Source organism: Liolophura sinensis, chromosome 4, assembly GCF_032854445.1.
Source record: "Liolophura sinensis isolate JHLJ2023 chromosome 4, CUHK_Ljap_v2, whole genome shotgun sequence".
Lineage (NCBI taxonomy): Eukaryota > Metazoa > Mollusca > Polyplacophora > Chitonida > Chitonidae > Liolophura > Liolophura sinensis.
Genome location: NC_088298.1, coordinates 13582645 through 13601651, shown reverse-complemented (window position 1 = coordinate 13601651; position 19007 = coordinate 13582645). Strand labels below are relative to the sequence as shown.

The 19007-nt window shown below is 38.8% G+C and overlaps 1 protein-coding gene across 12 annotated transcripts in view; it reads left to right on the top strand.

The window, feature by feature from the left end:
- Nucleotides 1-19007, top strand: part of LOC135464639 (tensin-3-like) — a 185125-nt gene that overhangs the window by 145065 nt on the left and 21053 nt on the right. For 8 of the 12 annotated variants that reach the window (XM_064742105.1, XM_064742104.1, XM_064742106.1 and 5 more), the window contains 10 exons: nt 805-902; nt 1256-1494; nt 1913-1996; nt 3870-4043; nt 4466-4668; nt 5449-5523; nt 6960-7073; nt 8027-8224; nt 9842-11263; nt 13777-14033. In XM_064742105.1, coding sequence (XP_064598175.1) covers nt 805-902; nt 1256-1494; nt 1913-1996; nt 3870-4043; nt 4466-4668; nt 5449-5523; nt 6960-7073; nt 8027-8224; nt 9842-11263; nt 13777-14033 — 2864 coding nt within the window. The remainder of the gene's footprint in view (nt 1-804; nt 903-1255; nt 1495-1912; nt 1997-3869; nt 4044-4465; nt 4669-5448; nt 5524-6959; nt 7074-8026; nt 8225-9841; nt 11264-13776; nt 14034-19007) is intronic. The other 4 variants (XM_064742099.1, XM_064742110.1, XM_064742108.1 and 1 more) reach the window with 4 other exon arrangements.

Here is a 19007-nt window from a genome sequence, read left to right as displayed (position 1 = left end):
AAACATTCACGTACCTCTCAGCAGTTATGAGGTAGAACAAACAGTCATGTACCTCTCAGCAGTTGTGAGGTAGAACAAACATTCACGTACCTCTCAGCAGTTATGAGGTAGAACAAACATTCTTGTACCTCTCAGCAATTGTGAGGTAGAACAAACATTCTTGTACCTCTCAGCAATTGTGAGGTAGAACAAACAGTCAAGTACCTCTCAGCAGTTGTGAGGTAGAACAAACATTCTTGTACCTCTCAGCAATTGTGAGGTAGAACAAACAGTCAAGTACCTCTCAGCAGTTGTGAGGTAGAACAAACAGTCATGTACCTCTCAGCAGTTGTGAGGTAGAACAAACATTCACGTACCTCTCAGCAGTTATGAGGTAGAACAAACAGTTATGTACCTCTCAGCAATTGTGAGGTAGAACAAACATTCACGTACCTCTCAGCAGTTATGAGGTAGAACAAACAGTCATGTACCTCTCAGCAGTTGTGAGGTAGAACAAACATTCATGTACCTCTCAGCAGTTGTAAAGTTGACCTTCTAGCGGACATCCATGTACCTCATTGCCGCTGCGAGGTGGACATCCTTACAGACAGGTACTGTGCATGTACTTAAGAGGAACTTCAATTCAAGCCAACAATTTCCTGCTGATAACCAGTCAGAGAGTTATTTCCCCTTGCCACAGAGCATCTTCTTCTGTACAAGTCATTCAAAAAGCGACGATAATAAGTCCAAAAAATCCTGTTAATATGGTGGCAGTGAAATGTACTATCTGATTTGTTGTTAAATTGTTGTTTGATTTGTTCACAGCGATGTCATTCCCAGCCGATGGGCAAGAGGCCACCTACAAATTTCATCTCAAGGAAGTCAACAAAATGCTGAAAACAAAACATGGAGACAATTACTTGGTAAGTTCTTAGAATAAAGGGGCTATAACTCATGCAAGCCGCCACTTGGTGGGGCTTGTGTTTGTTTGAGAGCAGATAATACTTTGGAGATAGTGAGAACATCAGGACTTTTGTGTAAGATATTTCAAAAAAAAGAAATTTGCTTTTGTTGCAGAAGGGTGCTAAAAAGGGCCTCGGTGCGTCATGTTCAGCCTTAGAGCTTAAAGCAACATTGTTGTTGAACTTGACAAAAAATGGGTAACGCAACAAAACTCAAAAACAAAAAGTTGTGACTGTAAAAACTTGATACAAGAAGCAGGGTGAAAATCTTGTAAAAATCTTTCAAAGAAACACTTGTATTTCTTCATCTTCAGATTGTAAATTTATCGGAAAGACGAGATGATCTGCACAAGATGAACCCGCAGGTCCTGGACTTTGGTTGGCCGACACAGTTGGCTCCGCCCCTGGAACGCGTGTGTAGTATCTGTAAATCGATGGATTCCTGGCTAAACTCTGACATCAACCATGTGGTTGTTATTCACTGTAAAGGCACCCAGGGGAGAACGGGAGTGATCCTTGCCTCCTTCATGCACTATTGCAATATCTGTGCCAGGTAATTATCTCACCTTGATGTCTTTTTTTTATTGATGGGTGTGTCCTTGATGAAAATTGCTCCTTTAACTGCAGCTCTGGTGACCCTTTTGTGAAAAGTCTGATATTAATAAAGTTCATACCTGTACCTGTTATTACTAAACATTTAATGTAAGTAGTGAAAGAATTGATATATATATATATATATATATATATATATATATATATATATATAAACCTGTGAACATACACAACTCTGGTTGTGCCTTAATTATTCGTAAATTGAAGTCAATGATAAAATAGTTTATGGAAGTGTATATGAATAAATTGCACATTATATATGTACATTTCAATTTAATTAAGTCGATAAGATGTTCGTGTAAAATTCAAGAAAATACTATACATATGGTGTAAAATTCCTGAAATCATACCTTATGCAGCGCTGACCAGGCTCTGGACAGATTTGCGATGAAGCGTTTCTATGATGATAAGCTGGCCTCGTTGACCCAGCCCTCTCAGAGGAGGTAAGATGTCTCCTATGCTGGAGGTTCAAATGCACTACTCCATTTGCATGCACAATTATATGATAACGTTAACCGTACTTCACATGGGTTTCTTTAAAAGTTTCCCTGCAAACATGGTTTAAGATTGTGTTCTTCAGTCAGTGTGAATGGAAATATCAGCAACTTATTGGATCAAAAGTGTACATGTATGTATACTGTAAAAGGCAATGAATAAAATGAATCATTATAGGTGTATGTCAGTGCTTTCAGCTTCCAAACAAAATAAGACATGATGTAAAACATACATGCTGGGATTTTGATAAACAGAGCCGTGATATACAACTGAATTACATGTTACACACACTTCATTTTCTCTAGTTATAAAGGTTAACTAAACTGAACTGACTGGCCAAGTATGTTTTTAAAATTTTCCAGTGAAATCCTAAGGTCTTGTTCATTCATGTTAAAGGACTGATGAACTGATGATTTGGACTTGTTTGTAAGATTACTCTCATTAGTGTATTTTCCCTGCCCTAAATCCAAGGTATTACTAGGTGAAAAAAAAAGTGTTTGTTTTTCTGGTGTGGCTGTTGTGAACACCACACAGGTTGTTATTCTATTCCCACATGATCACTTGTAGGAGGGAAAATGCCTGATAGTATTTCTCCTTCAATTGCGTCGGTGAGCTCAGTCAGAGATTTCACCGACTTTCTCTTAGTCACTCACACCCCATAGTGGGTATCAGTAAACACTGATGAGGTCATTCAGGCAGACAGAATTCTGATTGTTTCACTTTGCAGCTGGAAATTAAGATCTACATAGTCATAATGTAAACTACAAGCTAGAATTACACTGCTGTAATCAACATTTCGTGACATTCCTGCCAAGCTGGTAGCTAAAGGGTTTCACCCTTCAAGCCTATACAGGGCGGTTGTATCCTCCACGCCTTGTTCAGTGTAATTGAGCACACATGTTGGTGTGGAGGTTTGTTGTCCTTGTAGCTGTGGTTGACAAACAACGCAGTCTCCATGTGGTTACAATGACCTCGTTGTTTGACATTTACACATGTTCTCTCATACAGGTGCCCACTTTAAGTATACAATTTACCACTTGGTGATTTTCCTTGATAACATGAATTGCATTTACATACACAGAGATTCATACAAGTCCAAAAGTTTTAATACCCTGTCAAAGTTTTCAGTTTTTCTTTAAGTGAAGTTGTTTTGGAGACAAAAGCCATTTTTAAATGTCTTGAGAAAGTTTTTATCTACTAAGTGCTGATATGTTTTTGCGCTAGTATCTAGCAGATATAAGGGTTCTCACAAGTTCAAAATTATTCTCAGCTACATGTAAATGTTCTCATTGCTGTGAAAAGTTTAATTTTATGAAATGTTTTGACTGAATTTTCAAAACTTGTGTCATAGTCTGTATTATCTAGCTGGTGTCATCTTCCACAAGTTGAGTCACAAGTTCAAATCCATGTTCCGCTTCGGGAGCGGCAGATCTAGGATCAATCCTGGGTTGAATCGCACCTAAGACTTTAAAAGAGGAAGTTGTTGCTTCCTCACTTGGCGTTCAGTGTGAAGGGGATAGTGCAATGACTGGTTGACCTGTATCAGTATAATGACTCGGGCGGAGTGGCTTACTTACCTTGGGTAAGGTGCCTCAGTGAAGCAGCTCTAGATAAAAGAGTAGTGGAAATCCGTCTTGCAACAAGGAGACACATTACGTACACCCTAAGGATTCCTTCATCGTCATATGACTGAAAAATTGTTGAGCACGACATTAAACCCCAAGTACTCACTCACCTCACTCAAATCCATGGTTGTGTCCTGAGTGCCAAAGCGTATTTAATGAATTTTTAGAAATTTTCTTTTTAATTTATGATCTGCAGATATGTGCACTACTTTGCTGGCCTACTCTCTGGGGCAATTAAGATCAACAGCAACGCCCTCTACCTTCACCATATCCTCATCCATGGGGTTCCCAACTTTGACACAAAGGGGGGCTGTCGTCCATTCATCAAGATCTACCAGGCCATGCAGCCAGTGTTTACATCTGGAGTTTAGTAAGTAAACGTCATTGTGATTACAATGTCAGTAAGGCCACTGTTAACTGATTCCTTGTTTCTCATGAACATTTTTGCAAAAATACAGAGCAACATGTTATAACTATTAATTATCAGTTTCTTGTCCAATATATATATATCTATATTTTTTGTTAAATTTAACCTGGAACACAATTTGAGCTAATTAAAAATTTAGCATTGATCTGAAGTCTACTTTACATAAATAGTTACAGCCGCTCTTTGTTGTGAATAAAACAAAGAAAAATTCATTCAAAACAGTCATAATTAGCACACATGTAGCCATTTGGAACCCTCAAGAAGTAACTCTGTTTTTCACTTTATAACATGTAGAACTCAGTGTGTGTTATTGTATTGTATTCATAAATATATCCTTGTATAAGGTTTGCTGCTATGAATTTCAGCAATGTGACGGACAACATGCAGAAGATCTGTATTTCCATCCAGCCGGGAATCCCCCTGCGGGGAGACATCCTCATTAAGTGCTACCACAAGAAGATCCGCTCAGGTCAGCGTGAGGTCATGTGGCGGGCGCAGTTCCATACCTGTGCCATCTCGGACTACAGCCTCATATTCAGCAAGTCTGAACTAGATGACGGCAGCATTGGTAGGTGCAAGTCCACAGAGGTCTAAACCCCAATCAGAGCTGTGCTGACTTAGATGGTTAAAGCCCTGACTTGTTGTGACTGTCTGGCCCTTGACTTGTCGTGACTGTCTGGCCCTTGACTCGCTGTGACTGTCAGGCCCTTGACCAATGAAAGTGCTGACTTGCTGTGACTGTCTGGCCCTTGACTCGCTGTGACTGTCTGGCCCTTGACTCGCTGTGACTGTCAGGCCCTTGACCAATGAAAGCGCTGACTCGCTGTGACTGTCTGGCCCTTGACTCGCTGTGACTGTCTGGCCCTTGGCTCACTGTGACTGTCTGGCCCATGGCTTACTGTGACTGTCTGGCCCTTGACTCTCTGTGAAAGTCTGGCCCTTGACCAAGAAGCGCGCATGATTGAATACAGATCTCGCTGGTTTAGCTGAGGCATTAAGTCAGGAAGTTTTTTTACGGTATCTGGTGAAATGCAGTGGTTTGCCGTAAGCACGCCAGTTTATCTTCCAATAAACGTGACTGTTGTCCTGTTAGGGAAAAATTCTTGAACAATCAAATGAACAAATGACAAAGAAGCACTACTGGTACCTCATTATTTCCTTCTATCAATAATGAGATAATCCCAATTCTTAGCAGGCAGTGTTGGAATTTATATACAGATGATAAAACGTCAAATTCCAAAAATTCTGATCAGTCAAATTTTATTTCTCCCACTACACATTATTATAGTGTAGATTTTTGGAGAGCATTATTTTATGACTGTGCGGTTTGTCATTTTTTGTATTTCAGATCCTCGCTTCCCGGAGAATGGTAAAGTAGAACTTGTGTTCTCTCCCAGGGAAGGATCACTAAGCCACGACAAGCGTAAGTATTATATCTTAGGCAGATCATGGGCATGTCCGTGGGAAGGTCTGTCAGCAACCTGCGGATGGTTATGGGTTTCCCAAGGGCTCGGCCCAGTTTCCTTCCAACCATAATGTTGGCCGCCGTCGTATAAGTGAAGTATTTTTGAGTATGGCGTAAATAGAGGATATTGCACAGTGAAGGTTGAATACCATATATATTGTTCGAGTGAGAGGTGTAAGTGATAGCCCATGAGACGCAAAGCGTCAAGTGGGTTATCATTTCTACCTTTCACGAGAACATGGTTTTTATGGTATTCGACCGTCACTTAGCAATATTCTGTTTATTATTTATATCCTGATATTTTCTCTACTTGTATATAAATGCGTATCAGTTAATCTGTTGCATCCGTGAAAAAAATAAGCAATGTGCCTCGTTCTGATTCTATTCATACACACTGCAATTTCGTTCACGTCCGCACTCACAAAACCTTTTTACAGTTTTAAATGCTGTTTATAAGTAATTATACATTCTACAAAGCTGTTTAATGCTAATGCAATATAAGTATTTACGTAAATTAAGCCTGTGGAGAATTTCTACCTCTTTTTTTGGCGAACTATATATTGCGCGGAAGTGCACGGCCTTGGGATGCATGATGTCATGGGTCAAGGTCTCCAGCAGTGTAATAGCAAAATGTAATAACAAAACTGATATCTAACTAGTGAAGATATCATTTTTATCGGTGAAGGAAATATTTAGATTTCTCTGATGTATAAATAATAAAACACCAACCAAATAAATAAATAGGTCAGTTTTCAGGTGAATGGCCTTACCGATCCTGATAACATTTCCTGATGACTTTTGAATGTGATTTAATGCGAACTGTACCTCTGTCGTTGTTGCAGTTATACATGTATATGCTAGATGTAAATATAGGTGGATTGGTGTCTATATATGACATGTCAAAGGCATCATGTGTCATTTGTCAAGAATTTTCATTTATCTGGTACAAGTCGGAAGTATTTTTGTGTCAGATTTATGGCTGGAAGGAAAAAGATGCAGCTCATGGATGATTGTTTTTGAATGTCTTTTGGATTTATTTATTTATTTATTTGATTGGTGTTTTACGCTGTACTCAAGAATATTTCACATATAAAATGGCACCTTGGGGGAAACCCACGACCATCCACAGGTTGCTGGCAGACCTTCCCACATACAGCCGGAAAGGAAGCCAGCATGAGCTGGACTTGAACTCACAGCAACCGCATTGGTGAGAGACTCCTGGGTCATAACGCTGCGCTAGCGCGCTAACCATCTGAGGCCCCCAAACGTCTTTTGGAATATATAGATTTAATATGATGCCATTGAAGCTTGTTCTATCTCACTGAATAACTTGTGGCATAGGGTGATATGTTCTGACATACATATGTATTTGATCTCGGATTTCCTGTTTCCAGTGACTGGTTTTAAATCAGATGTGACTGTGCCTGTAGACGAAGTAGGAGACGCTTTGATTCGTTGGGACTCGTACGAAAATTTCAATGCCCTTTTGGACAACAACACTCTTGAAGGTATGTAGTGACTGCTTTGGAGAAAGAAAAAAAATTATAATCCTGAACATAATAAACATAATATGCATGAGTGAGTGGCCTATATAAGGGTGATGTTGATTGATTGAATGAAAGTGTCATGTCAGTATACAACAAAGCGTGTCATTGGTCAGTTGATGTTTCTAATCACAGTTTACACTTGTACATGTACTCAGTTTAGTCTGTATACATAAAAAGGTTTATTTTGTAGTGCTTTGATGTTTTGTTTCTCTAACATAATGGAAAACAGGTGTGGCATACACTTAGTTTTCCTGAGTGTAATACAGCAAGATTTCTTGAAAAAAAAAAACCCCATAGAAATCACTTGATGCCCCTAGCATTTCTACTCATTTAGCCTCCATAATGAATTAGGGGTTGAATCAAAGGAAGCCTCGAGGCTAGCAGCTCCCTGTAGTTTTCATCCATTTTAGAAGTGGACAAATATTGATCAGATTTTCAAATATTCCAGTTTATTGCATGCAATCTGAAACTTAGCTGAACTTTGCTCAAAACAGTTACTTTGAGATAAAGAGAACTTAACATTGGCACCATAATCACCTCAGAAAACAGAATAATGGATTTATGTGCACAGAATTAAATGTAGTGAAATGTTTCATTTCTAATTTGGATCGAGTTCCAGTGGTATCAGAGATTTTGTTGCAGTAACTGATCCTCATCTCTTGGGGAATGGATCGGTTGCTTTTGTAGGTCGTTATACAAAAAAGAAAAGTGTGTGTGTTTGTGAGCTCGTCAAACTTAGTATAATCCTGATGTTTTATAATCCTCATGTTTTATAATCCTCATGTTTTATAATCCTCATGTTCTATAAGCTGAAAGAAAGTATAAGAAAAAGAAAACAAAAACGATAGCAATCAGCTATATGTAGTTTACACTACAGCCTCACGCTAACAAAGAGCATCTTTCATTATCGACAGACCTGAAGGAAAACGGGCTGCCACCTGGTGGAATAAGATTTCAAAATTTCAACGTCACCGAATTCAAGAACGAACTACCGGTGGAGGAAGGTCTTTATGCCCGGGTGCAGAAACGGCGCGTGGAAACGCCCCTTCAGAATGGTAGCGCCCCTTTAGAGAATGGGTCGTCACATACGCATGCCCCAAACGTGGAATCTGGTACATCACCTTTCATATCCTAACAGCATGTTTTCATTGTCTATGTAACATACTTCGGTTTTCAGCAATTCAGAAGATTTTGATTTGAAGAAAATTGCAGCTAAGCTTGAAGAATTCAAGGATTAAATTTCAGCAAGAATCCATGTCTTCTTTTAACAGAACTGTATTTTATATTGTGTTTATCCTGGATTCAAACTAAGATGTTTTTAGAGATCTCTCTCATTCTTTAAAGTTCCTGTAAATTTTAAGTTCAGAATTATGAAAAGTTATGATTGTTTTTAGTTTTGGGGGATTTTTTTTTAGATTTTTCTTCAAATGATGAATTCTTGTCAATTATTATCATTAGGCCTTTTGATTGCAGCAAATTTGGCAGTGTAAAGTATAAAATTCTTGCTGTTTATTCATATTCTTCGTTTATATTTCATTTCCTGGGTTATAAGTCTTCTTAATTTCTTACTACTATTTTTAATGATCGGTCTCTTTTCTTACTAATATTGACTAAATGATTGTTGAACGTATTCGTATAAGTAACATTTTTTCTTGCATTTGTACCATGTTTTGCATAGATTGTTTGCATAACTTGTTTTATATTCCAGTCACGTATTGTAAGTTACCAATCTTAATATCGTTGAAGAAAATCAGTTTTACATCACACCGCTAATACATATCTTATATTCTCCCAACTCACCCATTTATCTGTTAGAATTTTGATTTCAAATGGTGTCCATCATTTCTTCAGGGTAACCCGACTGACACTCCAAAAAAAGGACCCAACTCTAAATGTTTTGTTGGGCTTTTTGAATTTCTTTCTTTTTTTTTCAGTAGTAATATCTGTAAATATCCATATCTTTTTCATAAATCAGAATTCCCAAAACACATTCCCTACCAACACAAACCCAACAAAAATTGTTTTTATGCTAACTGATCAACTTCACATCAAAGAAGTGGGAAACTTTGGCTGACCAGCTAATCTACAGAAGTAAGTCAGGAGGGGTGTTATAGAATGTCCACTTTCCCACCATTGTTAAAGTGAAAAATCTGTGTATCTAATCAAATAAATCATGGTACATTGTCAACTTTTCGACGATGTCTTCAAACTTAGGAATAATGACATCAAACTATCGGAAAGGTGCGAATATTTCACTAAGTTTGGAAAGGTGAAATTATAGCATGATGCCAAAGTTTATTAGCTCTTTGCACCTCTGTCCTTAACAGCTCATTCCAACATTTTGTTGACATGGTCTAATATGGTGATGTGTATAGGTAACTCCCATCCATCCGTCATCAATAAACCAATCTGTCATCAATCAACCAATCCGTCATCAGAAAAGTAATCAGTCACCACTTAACCTGGGGAGTGGTATTTGTCCATAATAATGGCATAAGTAGAACTTATCTTGAGTTAAAAACTTTATTTATAAAACTGCCAAGTGTTGTTTTTGGGGGGTTCGTAACTGCATTATTAGTTTATTCTAGCATTGACATGAAGATAATCTACATGTATGTTGTCATTGTATCAATACATATAGGTTTCTAAAGTTTAATTGGTTTTCCATTAGCATGCATTTATCAACTTTGCAGTGTTAATTTGTCTTTCTCTTTTGATTCCCATCTCAGGTTATTCCGGCTACCGTGGCAGCGAACTTTCGTCGAGCTCATATTCCACCGCGTCACGAAGTTACAACCAGCTCTCTTCTGATACTCGCAAATCCAATGATCAGTCGCAGTTGGATGACATTTTGAAGGATTTGATGAAAGACCAAGCAACATTGCCCATGGTCACCAGAAATAAAGATGGAAGCCAGACAAAAACATGGACAACAACATCGTTTGGAAGCTCTGGAGACATCCCGCAGAAAATAACGGTGCAGCGATCAGAAACTACTTTCAACCAGCCTGGATTTCGAGAGGAGCGTGTGATTAAAACCTCACGCACTGTCCATGAGGAACAGAAGTCTGACAGACCAGCATACATCCCCAAGAATGCCTTCTCATACACACCAGCATCGGCTATTGAATCCTCTCGATCGTTTCAGTCTTTAGAGCGGGAGCGAGTTCGCAGCCCAAGCTCTGGTGCCCCAACACCCCCGATTCGCACCCACACGCTGCCCTACAGGAGTGATTTTGACACCCGTAGTGAAGACATGTACATGTACCGAACAGTTGACAGCCGTAGCGATTCCGGCCAGCCGTTGTCATGGCTACAGCAACAACAAACCAAGCTGAAAACGAAACAGGAAGGTAAAGATTTGCATGAACGCTCTATGCAGGAACGGCGTCTTGTAGCTGAGCTTAAAGGTGCCCAGTCCAATTATAGGAGGCGAGCGGAGAGCGAGACGGATGAAACAGATTTCTCTCCCCTGATGAATGGACCAACATCCGCCTTCCCCATTCACAGATCGGCCAGTGTCGGTGCTTCAGACGACATTTGGAAATCTCGGCCGCAATACTCCCATGCCAGCGCCACACTGAGGAGACAAAACACTGCCGATCAGATTTCTGATGCTCGTTACGACGGGGGAATGAACACGCACACATGGACACAGGAGACCTACTATACTACTAATGGTGCTAGCCGACCTCTCTCTAACAAACCACCGCCTTCGCCCGGCATGCAGCGCTCTATGACCCCCACCTCTGCCCCAATTACACCCCCAATCCGTGGAAGCAGCAGGGACTACATGAGACAGAGATCCACCTCTGGGAGCAAGGAGTGGCAGTCAACAGGTAGACCACTACAGCGACAGTTTTCTGATAGGTCCTATGACCGTCATGTGACACGGATGACTCGAGCCTCGGCCCAAACCCCTCCCCCCATCTCCCCCCCACAATCGTACTCCCCTATCCCGCCTCAGTTTCAGGCAACAACATCCTACCAGTCGTACCAGACCTCCAGCAAATCAGAAAACACGGAAAGCAAACAGTACCCTTACATCCCCGAGCCCAGAACCCTCTCCCCTACCCACACGTCGCCCCCTAGCAACACATCGCCTAACTACCAGCAGCTCGTCACGGAGGTGCACGTCCATAGGCCAGGAGGTATATACACTGCTGATTTACATACTTGGCCATGCCCCCACCTGGAACCTCTTCGCAGACGTCTCTGAGGCAATCGTGCACACGCCCTACTGAAAAGAAAAATCAACACCATTATCTGGGCACCTCTTAGAGCACATATATAAGCAGCCTGCTTGAAACCCATGTACCGTTATAAGCATATATTCAAAGGTTTTTTGCATATTTGGGAACATTAATTCAAAGAGGCTGTGCCAGTGATTGTTTTAACCAGGGTCTCATGATAACTGGTGAGATTGCCTTCTCTTTGTTTCTCTCAGGAAGATGGAAAATATTTGAGAACAAAAAAAAAAAGATGTTAAAGTGAAGTCTTTTGTGTAGATTCTGACAAAAACTTCAGGACATGATGACAGAAAAGAACATCAACATTTCAATTTGTGACCATCATGAGAAATTGACAGCCTGGATGTTTTCCTGTTTTCTTCCTAGCTGATCTAATCTACTGTCCACTACATCATTGACCTGTATTGTCCATTGATCAAGTTAATCACTATATATGAGTAGTGATTTGTCCAAAGGGATATCAACTTTCACTACCTGTATCTGGACATTGACTAAATTATGATCGATGTAAGAAAAACATTGCCTAAAAAGTTCTTACCAGGCCATAGTAATTACTGATGAACAAAAGATGATAAATGTGTAAATATCTCTCTGACAAAGTTAGAAGGACTGCTTTTTTGGATCTCTGTTCCACTTCATTGTTGGATCCTGAATCTTTTTATAGACTGACAAAGTAACAACTTCCTGACGCTCACCCTGACTGTCAGAGAAACATGAGAAATCAGTTAAATCATTTGTTATTGAAATGACCGGTTGAAAACTCTCTGTCATGTATATAGTCTCTTTAAAAATTTTACTAACAAAATCTAGCATAGCCAAGTATATTATGTTGTTACAGCCTATATAGTGAGCAAATTAATACTTTTGGCTTCTAGTGTTGTCAACCCCTATCATGGTTGAAAGCATGCTGCTATTTATCCGTTTGCCTGTCGGAAACATCTTCGAAAAAGTTCCACGGGAAGTGGTTCAGTGGTCTTTTGTTTTAAAAATATGTATTTGAAATTTTTTTTTTAATGTTATTCTTATTAATTGTGTTGACGTATTATTTTTGCACGAAACAATTTGTTTTTCATGATACGTATATGTTGATGGGCTTCTTGCATCTATATATGTTTTTGAATAATTGGAGAAAAAACAAAAGTGAACAGTAAGTATGTAAGAGTAAAGCTTGTGTCAGTGAATTTGCCATTATGAATGTTTTTAGCATACAAGGACAAAACTCTCCTGTGCAACTTATCCTTAGAGATTCTACATTTCCAAATTCTCGTTATGTCACACTCTGTAAACACTAACGGGAAGTGTTTAAGCCAAGTTGGGAACATCTTCAACAGAAGCAGATGTGTTCATGATAAATCTTACTTTTACACGCCTACACGTATCCTTAGTTCATTATTAGAAGTATTAAAATCTTAAAGTGAGAAGCTTTCGGAGTAGATTTTGATTTTTGATATTGGGTTAATGTCTTACCACAGGTTTAGCTGGTGTCCGTGATACACACTAATCTGCTGGAATTAACATAGGATAAAAAATAGAGAAAATAGGACATAAATGTACATGAGATGAGCTCTTTCCAAAATCATCTATCAAGACTAGTGAGACTTAAATGTAAATTCTGCTTTCTCATACTTTAAATATACCATACTATATATGTAAATTTATTCATAGTATGTAGGTGCTTGTTTGGATATTTGAAACCAAATAAGTTTTTCATGTGTATCACCCTATAGATTCCGGATTAGATAGCTACGTGTAGTTTCAAGTGGCTCAAACCTATTAAGAATAGGGCTCACATGCCGTGTGTTTCAAAATGGAATCTGTTAGGCAGATTAAGGGGGGTAACTCTTGTCAAACACATTTCTATTTTACTTAAAATCAAAGAAAGGATGGTTTTGTCCTTAGAATTAGCATGTGTATGCATCAAGCCTCAAGATAAATATTTGCCTGTTTTGACACCCCCTGAAACATAATGAACTCATCCTGTGACATGCGCCATTCATAATGTGTAATATTTGCTTGCATTCTTATATGAATGTTGGATGGGCACACTTCGCATTGCCAGGGGGTGTAACACTGGTGTCCTATACTTTAATTTTGTATTGCAGTTCTTCAACCTGCTTGTATTTTATTAATTTATTGTCTTGTGTTCCTGTGTGAACATCACTCTTTAATGACATATATCCATACGTAAATGATATGGTTAATTATATGGTCAGTGAAATCAAGTAATTTTTTATGCCTCTTTGAAATTTAGGAGTGGATATAGAATCTGAACGCTCATGGCACTATAAAGCGAGGTTGAAGAGTTGTGGATGTTTAATTAGTGCATCGATTATTATTATATATATATATATATATATACAAAAATAAACATGTATATGTTTCAAAGATTAACCTGCCTTGTTTCAACTCTTCAGTGAGTTCAAAACCAACTTCTCCTGATCACTTGGAAACGACTCGAACCTTGGACGAGTTGGAACGACTCCTGCATTCGTCAGCTGCCAGCATTTCTCAACCCAGCACACTGCAGCGCAGCAGTGGCAACTCTGGGTATAGTACATCAGAGGAAGTCAACACGCTGAAGCGATCGTTTGAAAGCCACCAGACCGTGAGTAACTACCGTGAGCGCAGCATGTCACCGGATTGGGACAACGTTTACCTGCATGTCCCCACTGTACGTTGGCTTGACGGTTTGGATTGTATTCCTATCTCATAATGTACAGATCTGTTGATAGATACACTGCAAAAAATGTCAGGCTCAGAACTGAAGAGAAAACTGTTGGGTTCCTTGGGAGGTTAATCTGGATGCAGTGGCATCATTATCAAAATTTACATGTATATTAGGACATAGTGATTTGAGCAAATGTGGTTAGATTTGCAAAGAAAACATTCCGACAGATTTACAGAAAAGTATCCTATATTGTATGCGTGGAGATTTTGACTGTGTTGAGATTTGGGGTTTTTTATGCAGGCCCAGTTGACATTTTTTGCAGTTATGATTTTGTAAGGTGGCATCATTCTGGTCTATGCTATGTACCCTGGTTTCAATTATGAATATTGGGAGTTACTTTTGGTGTACTGTAATTTTTCCACCCATTATGTTCAGAAACCTGTGCTGGGAAGGTCATGAACCTAAGTCCTGCATTGCACAAACTTCGCTCCTTTCTCACTTTTTTTTCGTTCACTTTTTTTCATTCCCTTTTTTTTTTCTTATTACTTCATAAAGTAAACCAGAATTCTGCTGCCTTTCATTAATATTTCTTGAGTATTAATACAATATATTGTTCAACAGTGATCTTTGATCTTTTCACATTCAAAATGAAATTAGTCTACTTTCCTCTTGGAAACAAAAAATATATAGTAATATTCCATTATTAATTTTAAGGTAAGCATCATGCATGAGACCACTTTCATTTTTATGTGAAATGATCAAAGAATTCTGTGTGATAATTTTGCTATGCTTGGATTGCCATGCCAGGTGGTTTGAACAAAATTATGAATCGTTTCATTCTTTTTCTGCCTATTTTATAACAAAAAAGCTGTTTATTTCAAACTTATTCTATGCTGAATTATTATGGGTTTTTTATGCAAACCGTTGCATATAATGTTTGGTGCAGGAATATATTATGCAAATTAGCTTTGGTTACTTTGAACTGATTGGTCAGTGTTATTTTACAAGCATACAATATGTGCTATCAAATATAACAGGAAGCTAGCCCTGGAACATTAGTAGAATTTGACAGCCATATGTAGGTCATTTCAACCTTGTACAGAACTCCTCTTAAAGAAGACATAGGTATACAAATGTACACACCCATGCTTGAAATACACCTGCACATTTACACTTAAAGTACACATACATGTACGAATGTAAAGCCACAATTTCAAGTACACATCAATACACATATACATATGTACATGTATAGAACTTAGAACAGTTAATGTAAACCTGCAAGTCAATAGAACTACACTTTTAGTGAAAGTACACGCATAGGAAAGTCAGCACTCAGCATCAACCTGGCCACATGTCCTAGACACTAGTCAGACGCTTGGTTGTGAACCATGGGGCTGTTAGTATAATCTATAAATCCAGTATTTATTTCCTGTAAAATATGTTCAGAGTTCCTGTTTTATTTTTTTTCATTGGGTCGGTCTTGCGTAGACTTGTGTGACTCAATAGCATTAGGGAGATTTCCAGCCTTGCAGAAGGGTGTAATCGAGAAGGCAATTGTGATGTTTTGGAGATTTCTGCTTCACAAGAACAGAAGTGTCCATCTGTCTGGCATATGTCGGCTAAAGAGGGTCGAGAGAATGGTTCATCTGCTTAGGTGCCGGCATCTTTCTAGACGTTTAAATCACACTGCATTACTGCGTTACTTCGTCATGCGTTAAACAATGGTTTGTTTGTTTTTTCACATCATGATTCTGCACATTTGTGGGAAAATCGGTTTGAGGTTTAAACAGAAATACATGAAATATGTGCTGTTATCTGCATGTAACAATATGTTAGGTTATCTATAAGTAAGAAATTTTTCTAGATGAATTATCAAAGGTTAGAATTCATTGTTAATTGTTGTGTCTTACCTCCTCACACAATGGTGGCTGTACCCTGAAAGGGTAAATGTTACATAATGACTGTCATGTGTCAGACTGTTCACCTCCTCATGACCCTCATCTGGCTTTCATTTGTTCTGCATAGGTTGAAATTGAACAGACAGGATGGACTAGGATAAGGGGGTTAATAAAACGCAAGATAATGATTGGTCCAAAATAAATGGAGGCTGTATTACATCCTGGCACATTCAGATGTATCTCGAATTGTTTGCAGTTGTAGACAGATATAAACTTAAACAAATTTTCAGGTGATGGAAATTTCAGATTTGCAACATTTGTAGCAGATTTGTCATTGGAAGTTATACCAGATGGTAGAAGTGTTAACTAATTTTTGGTTAAAGATGGTAGATTGGAAAGGGTAATGTAGGCTACATACATAGAATTTATATTGGCAGTCTTGGCATGATTCCAAAAGGCAAGTGATCATGACAGCCTCTGCTGTAAGACCATAAGGTACCATTGTTTGAAAAAAACATACCCTTGAGCGAAAGTTTTATTAAAAGTCTGTGGCTTTAAGAGAACCATCACATCTCTGGAAGTCTTATTTGCCTTATTTACTGCTACAAGAAACTAAATTTATTTGAAAAGATTCAAGTATTTCTAGTAGCTTAAGTAAGCTTTTCATGGGTTGAATTGGTCAGTGATGAGTAGAGTTTTTAGGATTTCTACAGCAACACTCCCTCTGTTAAATAGATGTCCGCAGCAAAAAAAAAAAAACTATCTGGTTGTCAGAAATAGCACATGGAGTGAGGATTCACTGGTAATATCCTGCCGGACTCGGCCAACAGCTGTACAGTACGTCTTCATGTGCTGTCTACCTCCACTCAGAATCAACCGAAAGTTTGCCTTACCAACTTCCTTCGAAAGCCTTAGCATCTGGACGAGACTTTTCTGTTGCGTTTGTCTCAGCTTCTCGCCCCAGAATTACTGGGGCCATCATGTTAGCTTGTTCCAGATCCTTAATCCTAATAATGTGAACATTTTGTGGTACTGGTCCTTGAGGTTTTCACACCTCTACATGTCTATCTCAGTGGAATAGGCCCTTTGGAGTTTTCACACCTCTACATGTCTATCTCAGTGGAATAGGCCCTTAGGGGTTTTCACACCTCTACATGTCTATACCAGTGGAATAGGCCCTTTGGAGTTTTCACACCTCTACATGTCTATCCCAGTGGAATAGGCCCTTTGGAGTTTTCACACCTCTACATGTCTATCCCAGTGGAATAGGCCCTTTGGAGTTTTCACACCTCTACATGTCTATCCCAGTGGAATAGGCCCTTTGGGTTTTTTACCAATTTGCAGCTGCGTTATGTGCCCTGGAGAATAAGTGATCATGTGGAGAGTCTTGTGTGCTTTCTTCTTGGAGTCCAAAATTCCTTAGTGATAATATCTGCTCAGTTGGGAAGTTGGTCTTTGTGTTGAAGGTGGCGATCCTGATATACTGTTGTGATACTTTTGTTGATGGGTTCAAACACAGGAATCGTAGGACAAAGAGCTCGGACACACTTTGGGAGGACTGCTATTGTTCGGGTTGTCCGAAGACGCAAGTGAGAAAGTTCAGCTGAGTTCTGAAAAATTATCTGATTGGATGTTTTGATGTTCATGTGGGTGAATTTACTACCAGTTGCCGTTGTTATAGTTGTGTTTAAAAGCTCTGTTTTGGATAAGGACTTGTCAAATATCTAAAAGGACGAACAATAGCTTATTTCTCTGACGGGTATTTTTCTAACTTACATTATCATGATTTATGGTGAGTTCACTGGAAGGATCAGTTTTTATTGAGTTCCTGGTTCGTAAAAAAAAATTGTGCTGAAAGTTTTCAAGCAGTTGCCATTTTCTCAGTTTTGAAAAGTGAATTATCCAGATAAGAGGCAGAACATTCCTTGCTGTGGAAAAACTGTTCCCCATATGTGTAATGTTCAGGTTATTTAACATTGGTGAAAAGAGCTTGTCTCTCTTTAAATAGTTTTCATGGACAGAAGCTTGAGGTTAATTACAGTGTGATCAAGTGAACATTTACTCTTGCTGAAGAATCTGAATGTTTCTCTCCCACAGTCTTCAGAAGGTGAACAATAATATTAAAAGAGGGTGTTTATTTTTAATGAAAATGTAAGTAAATAGGATGTTCGTGACGGGGATATGGCTGCAGTCTTACCAACAGTGGGATGGATTGTTCACAATTCTGTCTCCACACAGGTCATGACCTCTGAATGTTAATGATAGAGATGTCTGCTGATGGAAACCACTGAGGGGTTGCCAATTAATCCTCTATAAACTTGTCTGTGTTTGGGAAAACTGTAATTGAATCTAAGTTTATCTGCCAGAGGCTGGCAAGGAGACATGTCAGGGAAAATCCTGTCAGGAATTTGTTTCCCCTGAAGCTGGAAAATTGATAGTCCAGTTTTGTGTGGTCTGGAGGTTTTTTTTTTTTTTTTTTTTGAGAGTTCTTGGATTTGGATACAGAGATTCGCCCTTTATTCACCAGGATCATTTGCCAGAGTGGAACAAGGAGTTGTCTGTGATTTGAGGAGAGATTTATGTTCGAATATTATATTCGAACACTGAGCATGTGGTATTGGCAGACTTTTTGAAGTGTTAGAAACTTTATGGTACGAAGTTATGATCAGTGATCTGAAAAGTTATACCAGCTTCTTTGGAAAGTAGGGAGACTACTTATCTCCCTTGTTTTGATAAGTTCGTCAAAGAGATAACCTCGGGTAAACCCCCCACTTCAAAATCTGACCCTGCCTAACCCCTTAAGGGCAGAGGTACTGTCCCACAGAGAGATAATACTGAACTGTTCAATTTCTCCCAAACCAACATGGAGTACTATCAGTGGCAGAGCTCAAATTCAGCAAGGATGTACATGGTATGTTTATAATTGCAGAATTAAAATGCAGGCTGAGATAATTTATAGCTACATGTAATTTTCTTGCATGACTTGTTTTAGTTCAGGATTCACCTGTCTTTTGTAAAGTTTACATGTTTTGTCATTATGAGGGGAGAGGGGAGGCCTTTAGTTTTAGCAAATAGA